Genomic DNA, 25,919 nt, shown 5'->3' with positions numbered 1-25,919 from the left:
TGTCCGGGGCGGTGCAGCAGCGCGGTGCCGCCAGGGGGCGCTCTGCTCTCGGGGGCTCCAGGAGCGGCACGGAGCGGTGCAGGTGCGTCCCGTTCGTGCTGCACCCCCGAGGGGACGGACGGACGGACGGACGGACGGACGGACAGACAGAGGCTCCGGGAGGGGCCGGAGTTGCGGGTGGTGGGGCTGAGCCCGGCGCTGGGAGCGGGACTTCGGGCGGAGCCATCGCGGTTAATGGGCGGGGTGCCGGTCCCCGTGCTACCGCTGGGAGGAGGCTCCGAGGGCGGGAGGGTGTCCCGTCATCTGCTGCCAAGTTTGCCTGCAGCGCGGCCGGGTGACGTGCACGGGGGCTGGGAGGGAGCGGCGGAGGGTCGGGGAATGGGCGAGAGGTGCGGGGTGGAAGGCAGCGCTCCCCGCGAGGCGCTGGGCTTCGGGGACGGCGGTGTGCGGGGCCTGTCCCGGTGCCGCTCCTGCTCCTTTGGGCGCTGCGCTGTGCCCGTCCCGGGGTGTTGGGTCTGCGCGCATCCCCAGCGCTGGGTCAAAGTCCGCGGTTCCCTCTCGTTCTCCCCGGCAGCGGCCGGGTGTCTCCAGCAGCCGAACCCGGCGGGGATGTTGTGACCTCGGGGATGCTCAGGTGGCGTTTCCCCAGCGGCTGGCGGGGCAGTTCCTGGTTCGTGCGGGGTCAGCGCTGGGATGGCACGCGGTTCCTTGGCTCTGCCTTCACTGTCTGCGTCCAGTTCTTTCTAAGAAACTCGAGGCTGGAGCTGCGGGTTCTGCCCGGGCCTCCCGTGCTGGGCTGAGTGTATCAGCATAGAGAAATTAGTTTCTCTAATTGGCCGTTTAGATGCTAATTTGCTTCTCGGAGCCCTGTGCCAGGTCAGCCTGCTCCAGGACGTGACTCAAATTGCTGAGCAGCGTGAATTATGCACCCGGCAGAGCCGAGGCTGGATGGGTACGGACCCACCTTGGCAGGAGCGGTGCTGGCTGCCCTCCCCTGCACTGCTGGCTTCAGGGTAAGCAGATCTGCTTGGACAGAGCCTGCTTCTTTGTGGCTCACCATATATCAAGCAGCCACTTTAATGGGCGCCTCTCATTAATACAGGCACGTTGGTACCGTGTGCTGCTTTTCCTGTAGAGCTGATTTTATCTTCCCCCTCCTAGGACTGGCATGGACCCGTAGGGCGTTTTGCTTTGTAATGTCTTTAATAAGCACCGTCTTAATGCAGTTGGGCTTCTGCCATTGCTGCTGTGCCTGGGGAGCAGCTGTGGGGCATGGGAACCTTCTGTTTTATTCCCTGTTTGGAGGTGTCTCAGAGCCGTGGGGATATGGTCGGGGGGGGGGGGGGGGGGGGTTGGACTTGAGGGTCTGAGAGTTGTTTTTCAGCCTTAATGATTCCATGGTTCTGTGACTATGAGCAGCAAAGCCCCTGATTGAGGCTGGTGTTTGGGCATAGTCACACCACTTGTTGCCTTCATGCAGCCTCATGGCCAACCAAAAACCCTTCCTGCACCAATGGAGCCCGGCCCGGTGCCCTTATCTCCCTCATTTCTCCTCTGTCATAGCAACGGGAGCGAGCACTCACTCAGTTGCTAAGGTTATGGGGATAATGGGGTCTGGTGCCGGAGCAGAGAGTAATTACAGCACGTCTCTGAGGGAGTGGCTGGAAGGGACACGGGGCTGGGATGGCACCGATGTGTGTGATGGTCCTGGGGGAAGCCATGAGCTTGGAGCAGGAGAGGTAATGAAGGTAGATGGGATGTGGGAGCTCAGCCCTGTGTGACTGCTTCGTTTTGGTTTCATTTTAAAGTATTTAAAAGAAAGAAAAATAATTGCCTAATTAATTTCCTATAAAAACAAATTAAAACAGATTGGGAGCTGCTTAGCTGAAATAACCAGGCTGTGAAAGCTGGCTGGGGAGCTGCTGATGGGTCTGTGGAGGGTGTTGTGGTGTTTGCAGGGCTGTGAGTTCATGCTTGTGGGCACCTGCAGGCAGCTCAATGTCAGCAAAACCTTTCAGCTTTTGCCGTGATGTAGCCACTGTTTGAGGTGGAGGATGGAGCATCCCCAGGGCTGCCCAGCAGGAAGGGACCCCAGCACAGCCCTGCTGCTTCCCCTCTGCTCTCCATTGGAGCTGCAGAGCAGTGTGGTTCTACATCCCCCCCTGATGCTGCCAGCTCACTGCTGAGCACAGCCAGGTGCACGCAGCTTTAATGAGGATTTGTTCCGCCTGATTTCTTCCATCAGAGGGAAAGGAGCAAACAGGTGGAGGGCTGTTCAGCAGGTCAGAGGATGATGGGAAGGAAAGGACTCCCTTGCAGGTTGTGGAGATGGCTCCCCAGCCCAGCTTGGTTCTGCTATCGGTGTTTCTGATTAGGCTGATTGTGCTGCACTCTGTGTCCTGGACGGAGATAAGAGGGAGGATGCTCTGTGCTGTCCCCATTCTGGTATCATCAGCCCTTTGGCTGTGTGTGTTCCTTTCTTTCCAGCCCTGTTACTGTTCCTGTTCCCACCCAGCAGAGCCTGCAGTACTACAACGTTCTCATTTCCTCCACTGATACACTTGCATCCAACTGGGCATCTTGCAGAAGCAAAGTGCGGAGCCATCTGCAACATTTTGACTTGCCTTCAGCCCCGCTGGAGCAGATAAAGCTCTGCAGAGCAGGGTGGGATGCATTCAGCTGTTTCCCACCCTGTCTGTGCAGCTGCTGGCAAAGCAAAGTGCCCATCCTGGGGCTGACTTCCAGATGGGCACCTGCAGGTGCTGGGCACTGTGGTGCATGGTCTGTGCTTTGCCCCACATGTGCCTGAGCAGGAGGGCAAGCTGGGCTGGAGCAGCTCTGAGCTCCTGATGGAGCTACGGGTGTCTCTGCACCTTACAGTGAGTTGGACCAGAGGGCCTTAAAAGTCCCTTCCTACAGTGCTGTGATCTAGGGCTGACCCTTCAAGATGGGCTGCAGGTCAGCGCTCTGTGCCGGGGCTGATTGCAGCATAGGGCTGGATCGATCTGCACGAGCTGCTGCTGCTATAAAAGGGCCAAGGCTGTGTGTGCTGCGGGGCTCTGTGCCTGGCACGGCAGCTCGGTGTCAGCAGCAGGCGTGGGTGCAGGCGCAGAGCCACAGTGCTGGGTGAGTGTGCTGTGAATTGAAGCTGGAACATGTGTTTTCTTGGGAATTACGGCACGGTTGGCAGGTGGTGGGACTCGCTGCTGTTGGATCTGATGTGTTGTTTGCCAAACAGCATTAAGCGCGTTATCTCTGCTCAGCAGGTATGGTTACAAAGCTGGCATGTGTCTGTTCTGGGGAAGGTAAGTATTAATACTTGGAAATGTGTGCATTAAGGAGCAGATCCAGCTGGAGGAAGGCTCGGTGCCTCGCGGTGCCTCTGCTAAAATCTGCTGGCTGTCCTTCAGGGTGCCGGTGTGACCTCAGGAGGAGCAATGCTGGGAGAGGTGCTGCCTCCAGCACATGCAAACAAGCTGCTATTGTGGGCTGTGTTATAAATATCTGGCTCTTAACAGCAGCAGCTTTAACGAACGGAGCGACTTGCCACTGTTTGTGCTGATTATCGTGTGGGCTTTTGTTTGTTACCCCCATTAAGAGGTGAAAACCCAGCAGCCGCCACGTCCTCCTGTCCTTCAGAGCTGCTGCAGTGCTGGGGCTCTGGAGGTGACGGGGCAGAGATCGTAGCAAACACCACTTTCCTCTGGCTTTGAAATGAAAAATGGCAGCAGATCTTGACAGCCCGTGGCCTTTTGCAGAGCGCTATAAAACCTCGGCTCCCGGCTTTGTCTTCGGTGCGGCGTTAGGAGCTATTTATTGGCGTGTATTTCATGGTGATGATGGCATGCTTTTATTGCTGTCTGCGGGTGTGTGACGCCAGCGGGTCGCCTCTGGGACGTGGCTTTGGGACGGGTTGTGCCTCACGGTGCTTTTTCTCCTTCCAGGTGTGCCATGGCCGACACCATTTTTGGCAGTGGGACGGGTCCCTGGGTGTGCCCCAATGACCGGCAGCTGGCTCTGCGTGCCAAGTGAGTCCCAGCTGGCTGAAGGGAAGAGCAGCACTTCTACAGCTGTATATATACACCCTCTGTATTGCTGGGAGCATCCCCCCAGTGCTCTTTTGTTTTAGGATCTTGTCACTTGATCTAATTTCCCTCTGAAGTTAAATGACTGTGTAACCTAAAGATGAAGGGATGGGGATGAGTCAAGCGCCACAATTGCCTTTCTTTCTCAGATGCTTTGCTTCTCTGGTGCTGCTACTGCACCTGGCTGAGCCCTGGGGTCAGCTGCTGGAAGATTATGGGTCGTTCCACGTCTGTCTGAGTACTTCTGCCTCCACCTGAGTGCCTCATTACAACAGCCAGGCCTGATAGTGCCATAGTTCTGCCAGCAGCCCTGACTTTAGCCAGTGACCTCTAAACTCCTACTAAACAGTAATTAATTGAGCTGTGAAAGCTCTGAGCGAGCCAAGGAGAAATGTCAGCTTTGTACATAGGCACGGAGGGAAGTTCCTAAAGGCTTCAGACACTGGAAGGAAGACAGTGCACATAGTCCTTGTGTGCTGCAGTCTACTGAGGGTGTATGTGGTATTCAGTGTCCATCCCTGCAAAGACAGGCTGGGTATCAGGCAGATTTCTTCTCTGAAGGAGCAGTGCTGCTGTGGCACAGCTGCCCAGGGAAGGGGGAAGCCACCATCCCTGGGGGTGATCATGAACTGTGGAGCTGTGGCACTCAGGGATGTGGTTGGTGGGCATGGCTTGGCACGGCGGCGTTTTGCTTTCACAGCTCAGTTTCTCTGTCCATCCCACCCCACAGGCTCCAGACAGGCTGGTCGGTGCACACATTCCAGACAGAGAAGCAGAGGAAGATGCAGGCTCTGAGCCCACAGGAGCTTGAGGTCATTCTGGAAGTCATCCGCAAGGCAGAGAAGCTGGACGTTGTGGAGCAGCAGCGCATTGGGTACAATTGCTTTTTCCTTCCCTATGGAAACAGTGCAGATGGAGGTGCAGCTCTCCCATCGCCTGAGCTCAGCCTTCAGCTCTTAGAGCATCCCTTCAGCTCATTTTCCTCCTGCCATGTTGCTTGTTTAGAGGCAATGGACACTGGCAAGGATGGGAGATGGTTTCCTTTGCCCTCCTGGAGCCTTGGGGCTTGCTGTGGTTGCAGCCACTGACCCAGTGCCTGTGCTGGGGCAGTGGCTGTGGAACGTGCTCAGGGAACTGCAGAGCTGTGCAGCTGCATCATCACTGCTGGTGGACAGCATGGCTCCGTCCCTGGCAGCACGCTCAGGTTTTCCCTTGCCTGCAGCAGCAGCCCTGTGGGATTTTGCCTGGAGCAGTGAATGGATTTGTGTTCTACTTGGCTGAGTTCTCTGGAAGGGGTTTGTTAGCTTGAATTATTTCATTTACTGGCACCCTTCCCCTTTTTGCTGCTGTAGATTTCTATTTGCTCTCAGTCCTGCTGGAGATCTGGCCTCAGCTGGGTCTGCAGTCAGCCCAAAGCAGGGACACCAAGAGCCAGCTCATAGAATCATTCAGGCTGGGAAAGATTTCTCATATCCCCAAATCCAACCCCACTCCATGTGCCCACTGACCACCACCACCCCCCTCACTGCCACATCCCTGCAGTTCCTGAACACCTCCAGGGCTGGGCACTCCTCCACCTCCCCGAGCAGCTGTGCCACTGCAGCACCACTCATCCAAAGGCAAAATACTTCCTAATAACGAGCCTGAGGAAACAATTGAGTACAGAGACTGAAGAGAAAGCACGTTCAGTCCCAGCCAAGGGCCCAAAGTTGCACAGGGGAGGCTGAGTGGGGCACATACCCACAGGTTCTTGCCATGCATTCTTCCTGTAGATCTGGAATCGCCTCTGCTTGGCTTTGTTCCCTGCAGGCGCCTGGTGGAACGGCTGGAGAACATGAGGAAGAATGTGATGGGGAACGGCCTGTCGCAGTGCTTGCTGTGCAGTGAGCTGCTGGGGCTGCTGGGGAGCACATCAGTTTTCTGCCAGGATTGCAAAAAGGTGGGTTTGCTCACAGGGGATCCTGCCTGGATCCAGCAGGGCTCTGTGAAGGTGGATAGATGGATCTGTCAGTGGGGTTCTCATAGTTATTGGTGCTGTCAAGCTGTAGGGTTTTCTCTGCTTACCTTGTTGCTCATGATCCTGGAATGCCTGACCTATGAAAGGTGGAGATGTGGCTCATAGGGACATGGTTAGTGGGGATGGGTGGGGATCTGAGAGGTCTTTTCAACCTTCATGATTCTGTGATTCATGTTCTAAACTAGTGTGAAGTTTCTGACCCTGACACCTGAATTGCTGGGTGTGATGACGGTGGGAAGGCTGTGCAGATGCTGGAGAATCAGCATGCAGAGGAAACCACTGTGTTTCCCACCCCCTGCAGGATGTGCACTGCTGCCTGGGATCCCAGACAAGCAGGGGTTAAGCTTCACTGCTGTGGAGATGATGATCTCCAAGGCAACCACCTGATCCTCCCTCCGCTGGGAGGCTGCTCCTCCAGCACTTGAAGGCCATCTTTGCCAGGGGAGATGTCTCTGTAAGTGGCTTTTCCTCAGTGTGGTGAGGGCACTCTGTGAGTCCCAGAGGAACTACAGCTAAGGGAACTCTTGCTTATGCCACCCACCTCATCACTGAGACAGTCTGTGGATGCTCTGAGAATATCTTGTTCCTGTCCCATGTGCTGGGAACTCCGTGGTTGGGCAGCTGTGATGGAGAAGCTCCTGCAAGGTGCCAGCATCCCTCCATACATGCTGCATTTGCCGGACTGAGTCTGCTGGCTCCTGCTTTCAGAAGTGGCTGAGCCTGGGGTTATGCACAGGATCAGGCATAAGGCAGTGGTAAACACCCAGTTGTGACCCCCTGGGTCCTCAGCTGGGAGGGAAGCAGATCTTATAGGAAGGGCTGGGAAAGGAAGCAGCAGAAAGGTACTGGGGAGCAAAGGGTCTGGCATAAAGGGGATCTTCAGGACAGCTCTTGGAGAGGAGCGTGGGCTCTGTGCAGACGTGCCTGGGGAGAATAAAGGGCTGCTGGGCAGACAGGAGGCGGCTGGCTGCTTCCTGCTTTTCAAGCATGCAGAATAACAGGATGTGCTGTATTCCTGCCTCCTTCCCGTGGCCGTTCTGCTCTCACCTGAAGCCAGCTAGGTCATGTTGCTGCAGAACTTGCTAACCTCTGCCCTGTGAGCCCTGTGCACTGATGCATGGAGGCAAAAGCTGCAGGGTGCCCTGGGCTCGTCCCCTTTCTGCTTTGGTGTCAGCCAACAGCAGCCCATCCTTCAGCAGAGCACGCAGAGCAGGCTGGTACTTAAAGCTCATCCCCAGCCCAGCAATATCCATCACTGATGCAGTTTTAGCACTATAAGCAGTGGATTTTATAAGTTGGTATTTTTCTTGCTAGCTTTGCTCTGTTACCATCTCATTGGAAAGTCATTGCAACCCATTTAGCCCAATGACAGGGACTGCTGTAACGATACATCTGAGATGCAGCAGAGGACTTATCTTCCATGAGTCCCTTCTGCTGAATAGGGGCTCTATAGCTCTTGTTGCCTGATGGATTTTCTGAGTGCCACTTCCTGCTTCAGCATTTATAGGTCAAAATGAAGAACGATTTTAATATTGTTTTTTTATTACCTCGGGAATAAATGCATTATGGCAAGACAAAGATGCTTGCTAACACAGACGTGTTAACATTAGCAGTAGTTAGAGCATAATGTGCAGTTTACCATGCGGAGGGCATCAGGACCACACATAAAAGAAGTAGGAGAAGAAAGTGCTTTATCTTGTGTTTAATTAGGAATAAGGCTGTATTTAGTGCCCTTGGTTTTTATGTCTTCTGAGGCTGTGGGTGACACTCAGTTTTCCAGCTAGGCTGCACAGGGAGGGGAGGTTCCAATATTTATGGCTGGGAATAAAAGCACTTGGAAGCTCCCACTAGAGGGAGTGTTTGAATGTCCTATATGTGCAGGATTTGGGATCTGTTGGGTATTTATGGCTCAGGAGCTCCCTCAGACTTTGATTTGAAAAAGGGAGAATTTGGGGTAGTTGTGAAGGTGCCTCATAGTTGCAGTACCACTTGCAGCCTGCACTTGTTGGCTTGGGCAGCACCATGTTGAATATCCATGCACCAAAGCACTTAGGCTTCCCCATATTCCTCTGCCATTGGATCTCTCTAAGCCAGCCTTTGCTCTCTAGGCTGTGAGCAGCTTTTGCTCTGTGAGAACCAAAGAATTCATCCCATTCCTCACCCCACTGCAAGCCAAGCATGATACACATCCTCTTCATTATATGATGTGAAGCGATTGGGGTTGTAAATGGCTCATAATGCTGGTGGAGACGTGAAAGTTCCCTCGTGCAGCAATAAGCTGCCATGTGCTGCTATCAAGCATTCTGCTCAGGCAATGTGCATCCGTGCCCGCTGCCTCGGCAGCCACAAATCAATACTGCCAAGCTGCTGAAACCAAAGGGAAGCTGGGGGGTTTCAGGCTGTACGTAGGGAAGGGTGGAGAGGATTTATGGTTCTGCACAAACTTGTGCTTGTTTTGTGCTTGGTTGCAGCTGCTTTCCTCACCACAGCGACTGGGCTTTAGGATTTGGAGGAATAGAAAAAGGCCCTGGGAGTGTCTGTAGGTTGTGAGGATTGATTTGTGCTGGTTCTCTTCTCACCCGCAGCCAAGGGCTGTGCTGTAAGTTCGCCTTTGTCTTGCACCTCTATTGACATGCAGCATCTTTTTAGATGCTCTTATCCAGGATAAATAAGAGAACTGTGCAGTGTTTATTTACTTTAAGGAATGCATTAGAACAGATCTGGTGGGGCAGGTGCTTCTCAGCCTTTCTCTGCTGAGGGCTGTATGGATGTGGGCAGTCACTTACACCACCTTTTTTTTCCCCCCCTTTTCTTTCAGAAAGTTTGCACCAAATGTGGCATCGAAACCTTTGGAGCCCAGAAACGTCCCCTTTGGCTGTGCAAGATCTGCAGTGAACAGAGAGAGGTAAAATGCAGCAGTGTGCTGAGAGAGCATGGGCTGCACTGGGATAGAGGTTTGGATGGGGCCTTTGGACTCAGGCCATGCACGTGGTGGTGACAGCTCTGAGATGGGATGGGGACAATAAATGCACTGTCCCCTGCCCCATGTGTTGCTTTGTGGAGTTTCCTGTTTTCCTTCTGGCTCCATGCAAATAAACCTGGCTAACGTTGGTTCTTTAGTACATCTGGAGAGATCTATAGTGTAGCTGTAATATTTGTCCCTCTAAAAATAACTCAACTGCTGCTTTTAGCTCTGTCCCCCCCACCCTCCCAAACCCTGCCTGTAAAATCCTATTGCCACTGTGTGAGAATTCTAATGCAGGTCTCTGCATTTCTATATCCTTCATCCTTGACTTTGCACTGCCAAAAGTAATGGCCTGCCTCACCCTCCTTCTTCCAGCCATCCCCAGGGCTCGCTTCTCTGTCATTTGATGATCACAGAAGGATTTTCCCCTCCTGGTCCTTCAGCATCCACCCAGTCCCATCTGTTTCTGAAGTGCAGTGAGATCATTTCTGCAGGTGTTTGAGACAGAGAATGTTTCTGTAGGAGTTGTGGGAGCGTAGCAGAGCTCAGGTTTTAAACAGGAGGAGATGATCTGTGTGGGAGCACCTGGAAAGCTGCTGTGTGGGTAGGATGAGGGCTGTGCCCACCTTTGGTTGCTGGGGCGTACAGAGGGCATCCTGCTCCCTGGGTGCTGCTAATTGCTTAATGAACTGACTCATCCAGATGTTGTGCAATCCAGATGGCCATTCTGAAGTGTGGTAGGTCAGGGCAGTTTCCATGTTGTGCTGGGAGATGGGGATGGAACTGAAAGTTACCTCATTTCTTTTTGTATCTTTTTTTTCCCCTCACTCCTCAATGTTTAATTGCTTTTTTTTTTTTCCCTTTCTTTCTCTTTTGTTCCACTTTCTTATAAAAATTATGAGCAGCCACAGACAGAGAACATTATCCAGTGTTATGTGTGGCTGTGTCAGGGTACGGTAACCTTCAGAGATCTGGCCAGAGCACTTCTGTAATGAAAATAGATGGAACTTTCCCCCTGAGACAAGCTCAAACATACCCACATCTTACCTCACAGCCCTCGGCTTCGTCTGTCTTTTTCTGAGTCCTTTAAAGGTCAGTTCAGGTCAGTCTCCTTCCCTCTTTGCAGTGGCCTGTCTCATCCCTGAAGCCATTTTGGGTGCCACAATAGGACAGAGTCCATGCAGAATAACCAGGTTACTCCTGAGCTTTATGTTCACCACCAGTTCCTTGTCACTGTCTGTCGCTGTGATCTGGATCTGCCTTGTGTTGCCATCTGCTCTGGACCAAACCCATTTGGCCATGCTCATTGCTGAAGGTTATATTTGCCATCAATGAGTGCAGATGGACACCTGTTTTTTGGGATCGCACAGTCTTGTTTCTGTCTGGCCTTTGAATTGGCCCAGTTTTGTTTCCTGGGATCCAGACAGGAGCCCATAAAAGCACCTGGGGTCATGTGATGCAGTAGCAAGCCATTGTTACCCTTCACCACTTGGACTATAGCAGTCCCTTCAGCCCCTGCCATGCACCGAGGGAGCAGGTTGTGGCCCTTCTTCCTTCCCTCCCTCTGTGTTGTATTGCCTTCCTTGGCTTTGCACCTTGCATTGCCTTTCTGGTGACCAAATGTGGGGGCTGATCCTCCTGGAACAAGTCAGACTCTGCAGACAGGGAGGTGGTGTTGGACATTCACATACATGAGCTAACAGCCAGAGCATTCAGCTCTCATCCTTCCATCTTCCTTGTTGTTATTTATCCCTGTAGGCTTGGCTTAAGCTGGTGAAAATGGAGTGACACGGTAATTTGCTTCGCTCCTTCATTGTGTGGACAAAATCTGTGCTGGCTTCAGTTGTGATTAAACCATCAGTGTGTGGCTGGGGTCAAAATGAAGACTAAAGTAACAGGCTGTTGTTTACATCAGTTTTTCAGTGGGAGTCAAGTGTTCGGTGCCCACAGATCCCATTGGGAATCCTGGCCTCGGCAGCTCCAAAGTGTTCTTTGCTGCTTTGTTTCCTTGAAAACCTCCACTGGGAATGCTGTGCTGCATAGCAGAGAGAGCTGAGTCGCTCTGACACTGTCTGATTTTCTGAGTGGAGGTGATGAATGGATTCTGCTCACTGCCCGCATCCCAGTCATCCAGAAGGGAAACATTGTGCTGGGTCTGCGTGGTGTGATGTGTGCATGTAGAGGGAAAGCACTGCATTGACACCATGCTGGGACCTGGCAGAGCCTTCTGGCAAAGGGAACGTCCCCAAGGGCAGCAGATTCCTCTGAAATAAGACAGTCATGGCTAAGCCAGGAGCAGCCTATTGGAGAAGTTGCTTGTCCAAGTGTCTACAGAAGCATTCATTAAAAAAACCCTTTTGTTCTTCTAGGGCTCTGTGGGCATTTTCCTTTGCAGCATCCTCTGAGTGTGGCAGAGCTGTTGCCTCCATGGCTTGTGTTTTGTTGCTCATGTGAGTGAGGGAAGAGAAGCAAATTCCATCCATTAGAAGTCTGCTTTTGAAGGGATAGAACCTTCCCTGTGTACTGCATCGTCTTTCGTGGCTTTGCACCTTACATTGCCTTTCTGGAGACCAAATGCAGAGGGTCGGGCATGCATTGTTTGCTGCATGTTTTGGCTGATAGCAGCAGGCTGTGCACAGCACCTCACTGAACCACCGCTTCATATAATGGCTTTTTTTTTTCATATCCATAATTAGCGATGCTATCATCGTAATTAAAACCCTCTTGGAAGCATTCATACACATTTACATTTGAATTGACACATCCAAAATTGTAGTGATAATGAAAACAGTTAAAGTAGGGTGGGGGGAGATGGCTTTTTTTAAACCCCATCAAACATGAAGGAGAGTGTCAGCTCTCGGGACCTGCTCAAGTTCTAATTTGCCCCTGTGTTTCGTTTTCCCTTTAATTTCTTCTCCTTTGCTAAATGACATTTTCATGGCTGGCTGCATCTCTGGGTTTATCAGAATAAACCGTGCAGAGGAAAGGAAGATTGCTGTGCTGGAACAAGGAGCCGTCAACTCCCCTTTTGCCCCCAGGGTTTCCCTTTTCCCCATGTACACTTTGAACATCATAAAGTAACTTAGCTCAGGGTTATTCCTGCCTGGCATGACCAAGCACTGTGCTGATAGAGGGGAGTGTTTATTTCAGGTGGCTCTGGATGGAATGGATGTGCACCTGTTTGCAATTCAGAGGGCTCAGCAGTAGATAGCCATGTTATTTTGGGGGGGGGGGTGGCAGCAAGTGGGTCGACTCAAAATAGTGTCCTTAGAACAGAACCACTGGGGGGGGGGGGAATGGAGTGTGATTGAGAGAGGAGTGATAAATGGTTGGAGGATGGCAGGAACTGCTGCTGGAGGGACGTTGGGGTCGGAGGTGAAATGCGTTCTGCTATTCCAGAAACAAAGCTCCAAACAATTGCAGCTCCTTTTAATTTTCTTCATCCTCAAGTGCCGAATGTGGGAGTTGACAACAGATTGCTGTAAATAATGTAATTGGAAAGCTCTGTGTTATGGAAAAGCAGATGAATGCAAATAACGAGGCTGAGGAGCGCGCTCTCTTTCTCCCTGCCAGCGGTTTGCTGCGTGCCGGAGCCGTGGCAGCGGGCGGGTGGGATGTGCTGCGTGAGGGCAATGGCAACGATGTCCTCCTGGGCTGCAGGTGTGCTTTGTTCTGCTGACAGAGCCCATAGGAACTCACAGCAGCATATTCCCTCTTGCATGATGGGGGCTGCAGAGCTGGGGGTGTTGTTTGTGGGCACAGTGGGGTTGGGTTGCTGGTTGGACTGGGTAGAGGTCTTTTCCAACCTTAATGGTGGTGTATGGTAGCCCGAAGGCTGGGCCTGGCTGGGAGCTCATTCAGCGCCCACATGTTCAGAGGGGGTGGGGGGAAGGCAGAGTTCTGCAGAGCCCTCAGTGGGGTGTCAGCAGGACCCGGTGATTTTCCATTTGCCGGCTGTGCTGAGCATGCTGGATAACGTGTGCATCTGCTGCTGAGTGCCAGCATGCAGCCTCATCCTGTGGCTGTGCTGGTGGATCGGTGCAGCTGTGATGGGGGTGTTGTTGGGGTCACAAAACGCATTGAGCTCTCCAGTCTCGTCATGGCTGTTGAATCGTTCAAAGCAATGCAAAGAGGATCTCTTGCTTAAGCAGTTCCTTTCCCCCACACTTTGTTTTTGGGTAGATGAGGCATCAGGGGAGGCAGAAGGACAGCAGCCTGCAGGCAGTCGATATTTAGCATGGATTTCTGTTGTGCTTGGCTGGGAAGCAGCAGGATTGCTCCTGAGCCACTGCGTGTAAGATCCTCTGTGCTCCGGGCTTCTGCGTCCTGGGTTGGGGTGGCACTGATGCACATCTTTGTTCTGTCAAGGACTGGTGAGAGCAAAACTCTTCTCTTTGCAAAGAGCAAACCTGCTAATAAACAGGACTCTGAAGCACCGTTATAGATGTATTAATTTAAAATCAAGTAGGAGCTTTGCTGTTGGGCCACTCTGGCAATCAATGAAACGAGCATCACGAGCAGTCAGCGGCATCGATTCGTTGTGATGGATGCAGGCTGAACCCAACCTGCGTGCCCAAGTGCAGAACAGCACTGGAAACGTGTGTTATTATGTGGGGGGAGATGGGCTGGAAACCTGAGGGGAGCAATGTGCTGAGTTACTGCAGGGGAGAGCATCTCCCTAAAGCTGCAGCTATTTCAGAGCTGATCTGAAAACAACTTCAGTACTGCTGTAATGAGAGCGAAGTATTAGAAGTGAGTCTGTATGCATGGAATTGATGTTATATTACTGGATAAGAGCTGGGCGTGTTGTATCACTGAACTCTTTTTCTAGCTGGGCTCGCTTTGGGGGTAATGGGAGAAGCCTGGGGGTGACCAACCTTTCCTTACCGCAGTCCTCGCTGTGTCTGATTGGTTTTATGTTCTGCTGAAATTGTAGTTCGCCTGGAGATAATAGGTCTCTCCAGTGCTTCAAATTAAATTACAGATGTTGCAAGGTCTGTTTGGATAACAACTGTCAAGAAAGGCTGCTTCCTCCCCAGCACTGCCCTGCAGGGACCGCGCATCCCTCTGCTCAGGGTGCACACTGCTTTCACCTGGGTTTCATGACCCCGACCATTCTAGCTCTCTGTGTTGATGGCTCTGCAGGAGGAACCAGGCAATCTGCTGAGTGATCTCCTCCCATCAGTGAGATGGTGATGGCAGTGCTCCACTTTCTGTGCCTGTGTTGAAAGAGCTGTTCGTGAGCGCCAGGTGTTGTCGCTACCCTCTGCTTTGATTAAGCCCTGTGGTTAAAATGCAAGCCGCAAACTTATTGCTGTAATTAGGGATATCTGCATTTATACCTGCTGCCATCGTGGTGATGCTACATATAAAACGCTTTGAGAACTTGAAGTAGAAACCCTTATGATCTCCTTTGCTCTGAACAGAAGTACAAGGCTTCTACACCCTTGCATGAAATAGTAATATTAACTTCTTTTTACCCTGGCTGCCTCATTAGCTCATTATTAGACTGCTGGAAGGCACAAAAGAATTAGGTTTTTGGAGACCATTTCTCCTTGTCTGAGCTACCATCTTCTCTCCTTCCTCTTGGCTCGCAGCAGGCTCTGTATTAAATATACTTAATAGAGCTTCTTCATCATGAGCCGCATTAAAACTCAGTTGAAGAGTAGGGGGTGTTCTTACAGGATATATTATAGTCCAGCTCTCAGCTCACTTTGTGCTGCAGGGTCAGATTGAGTGTTCGTGTTCTGGGGGTTTTCAGGCGTGCTCAGTACGTACAGCACTTGTTCATCCTGGTTGTGTCTCTGTCTCCAACAGGTCTGGAAGAGGTCCGGCGCGTGGTTCTACAAAGGGCTGCCCAAGTACATCACACCTCTGAAGAGCAGCAGCAGAGCTGGTGAGGTGCCCTCACAGCCCTGGCAGAGCGAGGCTGCTGTGCTGGAGACAGGGAGCGTGGGGACAGGCCGCTCCTTCACCTGGGCCAGGGGTAAAGGTTGGTTGTGTGCTCCTCGAGGACAGCAAATGGTAGGGACCTCGGGGAGGGGGCTGAGCTTTGCAGCTGAGTTATTCTCCATATACACCTTGGAAAAGCTGTTTAACTTATCAGGGCTGGGGCTGGAGTGCCGACAAGCCTGAAAATTTGTCAGCTCCAGCACTCCCATCCTTGTTCTTTGAGGTAGACCTTGATTGAAGTAGACCGATTTATCACATGTGGCATCTTGGATCGCTGCCCTATCGGTTCCCATTCACAGTGCTGCCTTGTAGGGCCTTTCCCCCCCCCTCGCTTCCATCTGTCCGCCCTGTCATTGCTCGTACACCCACTCCAGTGCTGTGCCTGGAGTCAGCTGGGGGGAAGCAGCACGGCATTGAGGAGCTGAGCATTCAGGGTCATTAGCACAGCGGTGGATGGATGCTGCCGAATTAAAGCTGCTGCCAGTCTGCTTTGATTTCTCTTCCTTTCTTGCTGGTGTGCATTAACAGATCTGGCTGGCCTGTCTCCCCTTCTGTCTTTTGCTATTAGGCCCCTTCAATTGGAGAAGACCTCTCCAGTGTACTGGCAGCGTACGCTCTTCCACATCAAGCTAAATCTTATCAGTGTTGCAGGGGGAAAGAACCTTTTAATAGAGAGGACTCCGGAGGATCAGGTTTACAAGGCTTCTCTTTAGGCTCCAACTAGGAAAGCACTCCCAACCCGACTGTAACTTTTGTAATTAAAGGCAAATTAGATCAACAATAGGCGGTTGTGCTTCCCTCCAGGAGACACTTGGAAGGGGCTGTCTTAGCAAATGAACTGATTGATGAGGCATTCTGTGTGCACATGATGAAGAAAACATCACGAGTCAAAGATCTTGAGCTCAGACTTGTCCTGAGTTGTAGCTGAGCCTTGTTTTGGGGGAATACTTTCCCATAGAAGGTGCAGGTGGGGACAACACAGTTACCTTTGGTAAGCTTTGGTGTGAGTGCTGAGCTGTCTTTCTCCCTGTGCTCCAAGTTTTGGCTGGCTGCTGTTTTATGGGTGGGATGATACTGATTTATGGGCTTATTTTGTGGTGTTTTCTTCCCTTATTATTCTCTACTAGGCTGTCCGTCCTCTGGGTGGCTTCCAGTGGACATTGGTGGCTGTAATTCATCCCTGGGATACACAAGCTGGGAGGTTGTACATGTCACTCCTCCTTTGAACCTGCTCTTTGGCTGTGATGAGCAGAGGAGGTTTTCCTTCTCAATGTAGATGTGATGTAGCTCTGTAACAAGCAATATGAGGAGAAGTAGTGGCCTCACGTTGCATCAGAGACGGTCAGGTTGGATATTAGGAGTAAGAGTGGTGCTGTAGTGGCACAGCTGCCCAGGGAGGTGATGGGCATCTCTGGAGGTGTTCAGGAACTGCAGGGATGTGGCACTGGGGGGACATGGTCATTGGACCTGGGGATCTGAGGGGTCTTTTCCAACCACCTTAATGATTCTATGATGTCCCCTGGCAAGCCCAGGAGAGTGGAGCAGTGATGTCCCTCCACATGCAGCCTTTCAGCAGGGGCAGGATGACACTTAAGTGCCTCTTTTTTAGGGGAAGTGATGGTTGTGGTGTTCAGGAAGTCCCCACTGTGCCTGCTGCTGCAGGACTGAGGGACTGCAGGAATGTGCCTATTGGGAGCAGAGCCAGCCCACCAGGAAGAAGTTTTATTTTTATACACCCATTATTTCTCTCGCTCTCGCTAACGCTGGGATTTGCCATTGCCTTGAGTTTTTCTGTAATAAACAAGCAGTTGCCATGGGAACTCTGCTATTAGTTAAGGCACAAATGTATTGTCGTGGGGAGAATAGCAGTAATATTTCTGGTGCTGGGGGAGCAGCTCTGCTCCATGTGGTGGAATGTGGGTGGGATTCTGCACCGGGTCAGGCGGGATGGGGAGCAGCCAGCAGCAGGGCTCCAAGCTCTGAGTTCTGCAGGAGGATGGGAGGCAACTGCATGGAAACAGGAAAATAAGGAAGCATGATCCCTAAGCTGTTGCAGTGCTTGGCATGAGGACTGCATGCAGCCATACTCATGCCAGATGCATGCATTTAACACAAGAGCTGAACCCCAGCTTATTTCTCCCTTCCCTGGGTGCTGCCTCCCCAGCCCAGCTGTCCCCATTGCTCCCTGTGCTGCTGGAGGCTGAGGTGTGTGTTGGAGGGAGTTGTTCCACTGTTCCCAGCTCCGTGGGGATATTGCTTTTGCTGCAAGCTGAATTTTGGCTTTTTTAGCATTTTTTTTTTCTAATTATTCTTATTTTTATGAGCTTTTTTTCTCCATCAGCTGGAGATGGAGGGGAATAAATCTGTTCTGTTTTCTAAAAGTACAACGACTCTTATTGATACATCAGCAACTGCTGGTGGAGCAGATTTATGACTTCTGGGCTCTGGGAAGTGCCAGCAGAAGGTCTGGGAGCTTTGGGAGAAAAATTACCTTAAAGGGAGACATCGGTGCAGTGGGTAAAACACATTTCTATTGGCAGCAGAGGAAATGAGAGCAGGCAGGGCTGCTCCTGTGGTGCAGGTGCCTCCTTGTCATTAATATCTTTCTCCTCTTGCGCTGGACCACTCTGAACTGCTGAGTGGCAGAAGGGTAGGCAGCTAAAGTCACCTCTATTGATTCATTGGGGCCTTCTCTAAATAAATCCTGACTTCCAGCATTTTTTGAGAGATTCATGGAGGAAGGAGCTGTTGGGAAGTGATGGGTGTTGTGAGTTCTGGAAGCAAAAAAAGAAGAGGATTGGAGTCAAGATCAATCTGGATGCCTACCTGTGTAGGACCTACTGTAGGGAGCCTGCTTTAGCAGGGGCTTGGAGTGGGTGACCTCCAGAGGCCTCTTCCAACCCCTACAGTTCTGTGGCTCTGTGAGTGCTGGGCTGTGGTAAAGGGCTTGCAGCTCAGCAGGCTGCATGTTTAGTGCTGATGAAGAGGGGTGAACTGACGCCTCTACCTTTGCAACCACAGCCCTGCAGCAGCATGAATCCAGGCTGTACCAGTTACAAGGTGCAGGGGCAAAGTGGGTACCTCCATCCTCAGCACTTCTGTTCTGAGATCAGGCTGTTAGCAAAGCCTGGGAGCTGATGGGAAACACCTTTCTCATTTTGCACTGAGAGCTGGCAGCCCAGTTATCTGTAAGGAGGGGAGAGGTGCTCACATAACAGCATGGAGAAGTGGAAGCAAGTTGCTGGTCTGGGGGTTGTGTCTGTTTAAATGAAGCTGTCAGCCTTTGTAGAAACCATGGAGGGCAAGAAGCAGCAGGAATAGGGCTGGGATTCATGGAAGCAGAGAGACCTTGGAATGGGAGGAGAGTCACCTTGAGGAAGAGGAGATGCTGTTGCCTGGGGGGCATATGAGCTGGGGGGCATATGAGTAATGTAGCTCTGGGCAGCATGCAGAGAGGGGTGGGCTGATAAGGTTGGGTTCTTTGTGTCATCACTGTGGGGTTTTCTTGTTTGATGTGCTTTGTATTTACCTGGTGCCTTCCTTTTAGATCTTGGAGCCTCTGCAGGGGTTCTGCAGCTTAGAGGAGCCCAGGGCTGGATCTGCAGCCTGAATTACCAACTATAAATCCTCTTGCTGTGGAGCCAGGACCCTGCCTTGTACCCAGTAGCATAGAATGATGGAGTTATTAAGGTTGGATCAGGCCACTAAGATCAGACAGCAAATTGCAGCAGGAAGGGGCTCTCTGGTGTGCATGTGAGTCAGTGGGAGCAGTGAGATCCTGGATGGGACCACGAAGGGAGCATTGGTGGTGTGTGCACCTGCTGCAGGTGCTGGCACCGCTGGGGTGTGTGCTGCTGAGCTGTAAATCATCTGGAAAAAATATGCCTGGTGTTTGAGAGGAAGCACAAACAGCTGTGGGAGAACTGCAGGTAGCGCTGCTTTTGGAGAGGGAGATGTGATCAGCGAGTCAGCATTTGTTCGTGTTTTATTTGGATCCATCTGGCACCCTCTTGGTAAGTGTTATGAACATTGTGAATAACTGTCTCTCTCCTCCCCCCTCATCTTTCCCACAGTGGTTTCTAGCGACAGCGACTCAGAGCTCAGCTCTTCCAGCCAGGAGGACAGACCTTCATCTGCAGGGTCAAAAGACTCTCCAGGAGGAAAGCAGCAAGCAGGACAGGGTGAGGAGCTAATGTTCCATATGGGCTTTGCCACTTGGCTGCCACTGGTTGCAGGAGGCTGACCTGTTATCACTCAGCAGCAGTGGGTTGGACTGGTGGTGGGTCTCTTAGGACCTGGCCCCATCTGCTTCTTTCCCTGCTAAACTCTATGTTGTGTCCCACAGTGCTCTCCAGGGAGCCCGGCTCTCCCATGAGGGTGTCTGGGAGCCGCAGCAGTGCAGGCAGCGAGCAGGGAGAGAGCTGCCATAGTGACCAGGCAGCAGATGGGCATGACAGCAGCGGCAGCAGAGCCCCAGGTAAGCAGAGCATTCCCTCTGGGGCATGTCCCTGACTGGGGTCTGCCGTCCCCCTAAGCTGAGCCCACTGTGAGGTGCAGCTCTGTGGCCTGGCATCATCTCTCCCTGCTGTGCTGGTGGCAGGCGCTGTCACGGTGTTACAGCTCACTCCTTCCCTCCTCCTGTTGTGCAGAACCTATTCTGCAATGTGAGTAATGGCCCGGAATTAGAGCTGCCTGCAGCCAGCCCAGGGAGCACCAGGAGCCTCGAGCTGTCCCCTGCAAGGAGCTCACATCTGCACAAAGCAGAGCACAAATCCAGCAGCTGTATGAAACTGAAGGAAATTCTTCCTAATGTTACATAGCTCTTAAAGATGAGCGTGGCTACTTCCAAAGATCTGCAGTGAAAGGGGAAAAGAATAAGACACCTTTCCCCCTTGACAACCTTGGAACAATTAAGTGACTGCAAGAGCAGAGCTGCCATCACATCTGATCTGGAGCAGCTGAAAGAGATGCAAATGTGCTCTCTCTGCGGTTCCTGCTAATGTATTCCATAACCCTTTGAGTTATCATTTAGCACTGCTCCCTCCAGAGTGCTCCTGTACCTTGTGAGCTGCCACTGCTTTGTTCTTAAGCCCTTCTTGTGCTGCACGTGTTGGGGTATAAATTGGATTGGGGAGCGCAGGTTTATTTATCCATAGAGCTGTGGTTCCCCTCCCCATGCTGCCTGCTAGGAATAGCCAGCATCAACTGAAGGCAAATTTCAGGGATTTGCAGTTCTCTTTAATTTTAGGGGGTGGTTTTTGTTGTTTTTCTTTCAAAGCAATTCAGCTGAGTGGTACTTTTGCTCCATCCATCCTCTGGATTACATTGCTGCCCCAGACCGGTGGTTTATTTTTAAGCCCTTGCTGGCTTTAGGTTCCCATGGAGTGCTGGTCTGTGGGCTGCTCTGTGGGACGGAGGGCTGTGTGACCCTGCTGGTGGATGTTCTACTTCGTGGTGCTCTGTGGCTGTGCTGTGATGCGGGTGATGGCTGTTTTGGGTGCTGTCTGTACAGGGTTCAGCACTTCGGAGCTTTCCTGCTGCTTGAGCTGGCTGCTGCCTGGCCATGACGGTGCAAACAGCAGCTCATAGGCAAAGCTTGGCAGAAGGAGTCAGTGCTTTCCAGTGGGATCACTCATTGCTGGCAGGAGGGAGCTAAAATGCCATGCAGTGTGGATGTACATTAAAAAACCTGAAAATCGTGATGCTCGCTTGAGTCGAGTTATAACAACCCCTGAAATGCAGAGGGCACCCTGCTGGGGAGAGGGTTAAATCAGCCACAATATTGGTGGAGAGCTTCATTCTGGCTGGGGCTGTTTATGTCCCAGATGCTGCAGAGGGGCTGCTCAGCCCAGGGCCTGCAGGTGGAGGTGCATCACACTTTGTGCTATGTGGCACCATGAGGATGTTAAAGGCAGATCTTGCTGTAGCTTCTTGTCTCTGAAACTTTGTAGTGCTATCTGGGGAGCAGTTTTTGCTTTATATTAGCACCTCAGGTGTTGTTTTGGTAGTGATTTTCTTCTTCCTTCTCATTCTCACCTCTGCTCTCATTCTGTTTTCAAGCACAATGTGGCAGAACCATTCAGCACCCTTAAATCTGAGGCTGTAGGGAGTGATGCTGCAAGCAGAGTCCTGAGCTTTTCAGGTCCAAAGGCCAAGACAGCAATGTGGTCACGCAGCCAACATGGCCAAGGGAAGACAAGGAGCTGTTAGGAAGAGTTCTGCAGGTTTCCAGCACGGTGCTCCAGCCCTGGATTGGTGAGGCAGATAATGAAGCCTGGGCTTTGTCATGGAGTGACTCACTGTCAGCGCTGCACTGGGATTTAGGCAACCTCAGCCCTTGAGCCAAACTTGGAGAAGAGAGCAGTGAGTTGAGAAGCTGCCAGAGGCTGTTGTGTTTTTTTTTTTACTGCTTGTTTTTAGAGGCGTTTTCTGGGTCCTGATGTCTCTTCTCATTGTGAAGCTCCAATTCCTGCAGGTGAAGACCTGCGGATGTGCCCTCCAACCTTAAGCACTGTGCCTGCTCTCAGGCTGTTCTCCCTCTTTCTGTGGCTCCTGCCTTCCTTTCCATTGAGCACCATGGGTGGATGGATGTAGGGGAGGTCATGCACTGGTTTTGCTGAAGAGTGTTTTATCATGAAGAGAAGGAAAATTGCAGATAAGAAATGCCTGTTCTCCCTTTTCCCCTTCCTTGCCCCTGCCTGGCTGGGTAAGACTCCTTTTCCTTTGGCTGCACAGCTGATGTGTTGTTCCCTTGATGGGAGAAGAGCAAAAAACCTCCCTGTTCTTAATTACGACGTTTTTATTAACGAAAGGGAAAATTAAACAGCATTAAACAAAGAAACCAGCCGTATATTTTGATGGATTTCATTAGCCCACAGAGAGCTTTTAATGGAGATTACAGCTTTGGGTTGGGGCTTGGCTGCTGCACGGAGCTGATTAAGAGCACAGGGGATCGGCTGCAGTTCTTCTTTGGTGGGTCCTCACTGCAGGGCACAGGAGTGGGTGAATCCCAAGTGGGGGTCACTGAGGTGGTCTGTGGGCAGAGTAAAGTGAGAGGGTTGGGTTGTAGGGCTGGAAAAAGGTGAATTTTGTACTTCCCCTCGGTGTGGCAAAGCAGCCACAAGACGAGCTAATTAGTAGCACGCATCTGAGTGCAAATCACAGTCTCTCCATCTCTGCTCCTGTGCCAACATGTTGTCTAAATCATTAATACTTAAAGAGCGGTGCTGCAGCTGGCGGTTAAACAGAGCCACATGAAGTGTATGGGAGCTGAGCACTGATGGCAGAGCCAGGTGGGCTCTGAGCAGAGCCCTTCTCCCCATGCACTGAAGCTGCAGCTTGGGGTGCCATCCCTCTGCACGGGGCTGGGCAGGGAGCACTGCTCCATCACTCATCCATTGGGGAGATTTACTCCCCACCTTTCAGGAACTGATTAGGTTTAGGAAGGAGGTGGTGTCACTCCCTCTGTGCCTCAGTGCCTCCTTGGTTGGGGTCAGAGTCAACATACATGCTGCTAATACAGGAGATGGGCAGAGCTGCCCTGTCTCATTGTGGCAGGGAATTCTCAGACCACGTTTGAAGTTTAAAGCATTACCACCTTCTTTGCCTTCTCTTCTGTCTCTCAGGATGCCCGGTTTGCTCCCTCAGGGATGATGGGGAGGTAACATTTCATTCCATTCATTCCATGCAGGGGAAAAAAAAACAACAACAAAATTATCTTGAAATTAGGCTCTAAATGAAAGAGTAATTTCTGTAATGACTTTCTTGGTGACAGTCTTTGGGGAGGTGACTTTTGTTTTCCTGTGCTTGGCAAGAAAGTTGCTGCCATCTCTTCCCCATTTAATTGCTCTCCCACCCCATTTGTGTCCCATTGTCATGGGGTTGAGCCTTCCTGCTGCTGAGGATGAACCATCCCTCTTCTGCAAGCAGAAAAGACTGAATTGTGCCTTCATGGCTGAGAAGCTTTGAGCTGTGTCTGCCTTCCCCTATCGGTGCTGCAGAGCACCAACCCACCCCGCTGTATTGATAAATAAAACATGTCTTCCAGTAGTGACAGAGCTAGGAAGTGATTCAGGGTTTGTGCTTTAGGTACAATGTGCTGCTTAATAGGAACCTCAGAAGAAGCCAATGTCCCCCTTCCATGCTTTAAGGAATTAAAATGCTTTCATTTTCCAGTGGTAGAACCAAAACATTTCCAGTGCTTTGAGCCTCGCCTTGAAGTCAGGTTCTCAAGCCTTTCTTTGCTTAAAAAATAAATGAATTACTTTCACCATTTCTGTAATTCTCCATGGAGTTTTAAATTGAAGGCTTTTCCCTTGAAAACAGAGGAATGACAAAGACTCATTCTCTCATCTCTTTCACACAATATATCTGGAAAGAAGTCTGCAGCTGGAGATTAAGCTCCTGTTTTTGTGCCTCTCCCATGCAGTGCCTAGTTGTCTCTCCTTGAACCAGCCTAATTCATGTCCCATTCAGCTCAGAGAAGGGCCCTTTGGGCTCCATGTAGAAGAGGGAATGGTCTCAAGTAGCCACTGTGGAAGCTTCAGATTGGATATTGGCAAAAACTTCTCTGAAAAGTCACAGTGGGTTGGCACAGCTGCACAGGGATTTGGTGAGGTCCCCATCCCTGGAGGTGTTGAGAACCATGGGGGTGTGCAAAGAAGGCTGTGGTCAGTGGGCATGGTGGGGTTGGACTTAGGGATCTGAGAGGTCTTTCCCTACCTGAATGATTCTGTTATTCATGAGCCCTGTTGTCCTGTGCCCATCATCCCACACACATGCTGGCCCAGCTGGGGCAGGGTTGGCTCCCTGGGTGCTGTTTGGAAACCTCAAGGGCTGAGTTTTGGATTTCTGCCTGCCCTGAGTGATGTACCAGAACACCAGCTCCATCAGCACCGCTTTTTCTTTCTCCTCCTTTCCCAATTTGCCTGTCTTTTCTTTCTTTAATAAAGTTTAATGGGCCCTGACTGCTGACAGCGTGCAGAGTAATGATGCACAGACATTCTCTTCATTATTATTTTTAGGAAGCTCTTAAAATGGCACCGAGGAGCTAAAAGCAATCTCAGATAACTTTTATCAACTCTCTCCACTCCTTCTCACACAAAGAAGGGTAACAAGGCAGGCAAAGGGGCTGGAACATAAGAGTGGGCGACAAAGCAGTGGCACAGCTGCCCAGGGAGGTGGGGTGTCCCCATCCTGCAGTGACCACTAAGGACTGTGGTCACTGCATGGACCAGGATCAGACATGGGAATCCCAGAGGTCTCTTCCAGCCTTAATGATTCTACATTAACTTCTGCTTGTCTTTATTTTGAAGGCAAACGGCGCACCCACACCAGAACACGGTGCTGACGGAGGTGAAGATGGAGCTGAGCTGCCTGAACCCAACACTTGCCCCCTCCTGTAGGCCTCACTGTGGACATTGCCTGGTGCCAATGAGGACTGTGATGAAGCCAACTCTGCCCAAGCACCAGCAACACAACAGCACACATCTGCCTGTCCTCCCTGCCCCAATGCCCTGCCTCCTGTTTTGGCATGGTGAAGCAGCTTCATCACACCCTGCACTGTAGGTAATGCAGCAGGACCAGGAGCAAAGCACACGCTGCAGCTCTGGGTGGGAGAACACCCCCCTACACACACACACACACCCACAGCTGGCTGCCCAAATCAGCTAAAAGCTTTTCAATTACTTTACCTCTTTAAGCTCTGCAGATTCTCCTCCCACGTGCGCACCTTGTAATCTCCTGCACAAACAGGGGCCTGTGTTGTGCCTTTTTCCTGGAAGTCTCGAGCATCTGGCTGTAGTGGTGGTGTCAAGATGAGTCAGGCTGAGAGCTCTGCCCCAGTCCTGCTGCTTTCCTGGGATGGACAATCCCCCTCTGAGACCTGGCTGATGAAAAGAATCAAATTACCCGACATTTCTAGAGCAATTAGATCCTTAAAGGCTTGAACAAAAGCTCACTCGAAGCAAGTAGGAGTCTGTGCATTTTGATGAAATGCTTTGGATCTGACCTGTGTTTTGCTGAAGAAATGAAGGATTCCAAAAAGTTCCCTCTTCAGTCGTGGATTTAAAAGCAATTCGTGCCTGTTAATGTCAGCCTGTTCCCTTGGTTATTACTCTTTTGTTCAGTACTCTTTTGCTGCTGGGCTCTCCGTGTGCATGTAGTATATGCTCTTACAAATGGCTGCAGTATGAAGATAAATGAGATCGGGTGCTGGAATACTCTAACAGGAGATTGGAAATCAATCCTTGACTTTCTTTCTAAACAAACCTGGTCCAGCAGAGCACTGTTCCCCTACTGCTTTTCCAGCTAACGCTTCTGGGAAACACCTTCCAACTATTCCTCCGTGATGCTTCTGCCCTTTGGTAAATGAAGGTGAAGCCTTTGGGTGACATAGATTGCAGGAAGAGAAATGTCTGGACATGGATTTCACAGCATTGGTATTGAAGAGAGCAAGGGATGAGCTTGTTCTCCACTGAGGGATGCTCCCAGTGATGTGGTTGTTAAACCTGGTCATCAAGACCATTCTGCCATCTATAGGAAGATTCCTCGTGGGTCAAGGGAAGGATCCAGCCCAGGAGAACATGACCTGGGCCCATCCCAATGGGACTGATGCACACACTCAGCAGCGTGCGTATCATTTCTATTTTAAACATCTCCTTCCCTTTTGTTGCAGCTCTCTCTGTATTATTCTGTAATTCTGGTTGGAATATTGTCCTAAAGTTGCACCAGTTGATGTCTTTTCACTTGGCTCAAGGGAGGCAAGAAGGGCTCAGCACATGGTGCTCAGTCTACTCCAGTTGTTTGTGTTGCTTTTATTGTTTTGTTGTTCTCATCTCCCTCCCTTATAACCTTTATGTAGTGTTTTACTACTGGAAACAATAAAGCTTTAGCTCTGGAA

At 51.2% G+C, this 25,919-nt stretch overlaps 1 protein-coding gene and 1 long non-coding RNA gene across 10 annotated transcripts; one reads left to right on the top strand and one right to left on the bottom strand.

Moving 5' to 3' along the window:
• Positions 1-25,919, top strand: RPH3AL (rabphilin 3A like (without C2 domains)). 9 transcript variants are annotated; one of them, XM_015880710.3, is made up of 9 exons: positions 1-82; positions 3,945-4,028; positions 4,816-4,959; positions 5,895-6,024; positions 8,921-9,007; positions 14,885-15,059; positions 19,093-19,200; positions 19,365-19,496; positions 24,334-25,919. In XM_015880710.3, the coding sequence occupies exons 2-9, from the start codon at positions 3,952-3,954 to the stop codon at positions 24,366-24,368; spliced, it is 888 nt and encodes a 295-aa protein (XP_015736196.2). In that variant the 5' UTR covers positions 1-82; positions 3,945-3,951; the 3' UTR covers positions 24,369-25,919. The 9 variants fall into 9 exon arrangements, with proteins under 9 accessions (XP_015736196.2, XP_085378196.1, XP_015736195.2 ...); XM_085522070.1 differs by having other exon boundaries at positions 80-180; XM_015880709.3 differs by lacking the exon at positions 1-82 and adding an exon at positions 240-334.
• LOC116654259 (uncharacterized) lies at positions 21,872-22,747 on the bottom strand. The gene is made up of 2 exons (XR_004309353.2): positions 22,617-22,747; positions 21,872-22,052 (listed from the first exon to the last, which is right to left on the bottom strand). It is a non-coding gene; the product is annotated as an uncharacterized LOC116654259 (long non-coding RNA).

Source organism: Coturnix japonica, chromosome 22 (assembly GCF_054131305.1).
Source record: "Coturnix japonica strain WE chromosome 22, WE-NBRP24, whole genome shotgun sequence".
Taxonomy (NCBI): Eukaryota; Metazoa; Chordata; class Aves; order Galliformes; family Phasianidae; genus Coturnix; species Coturnix japonica.
The sequence above is the reverse complement of the archived record's forward strand: the minus strand, read 5'-3'. Positions and strand labels throughout refer to the sequence as shown.

Coding starts and splice junctions, on each gene's coding strand:
- RPH3AL (XM_015880701.3), top strand. CDS start 2,948: ATGGGCTGCAGGTCAGCGCTCTGTGCCGGGGCTGATTGCAGCATAGGG. Junction 4,029..4,815: donor CAGCTGGCTCTGCGTGCCAA/GTGAGTCCCAGC, acceptor CCCACCCCACAG/GCTCCAGACAGGCTGGTCGG. Junction 19,497..24,333: donor CAGCGGCAGCAGAGCCCCAG/GTAAGCAGAGCA, acceptor TTTATTTTGAAG/GCAAACGGCGCACCCACACC.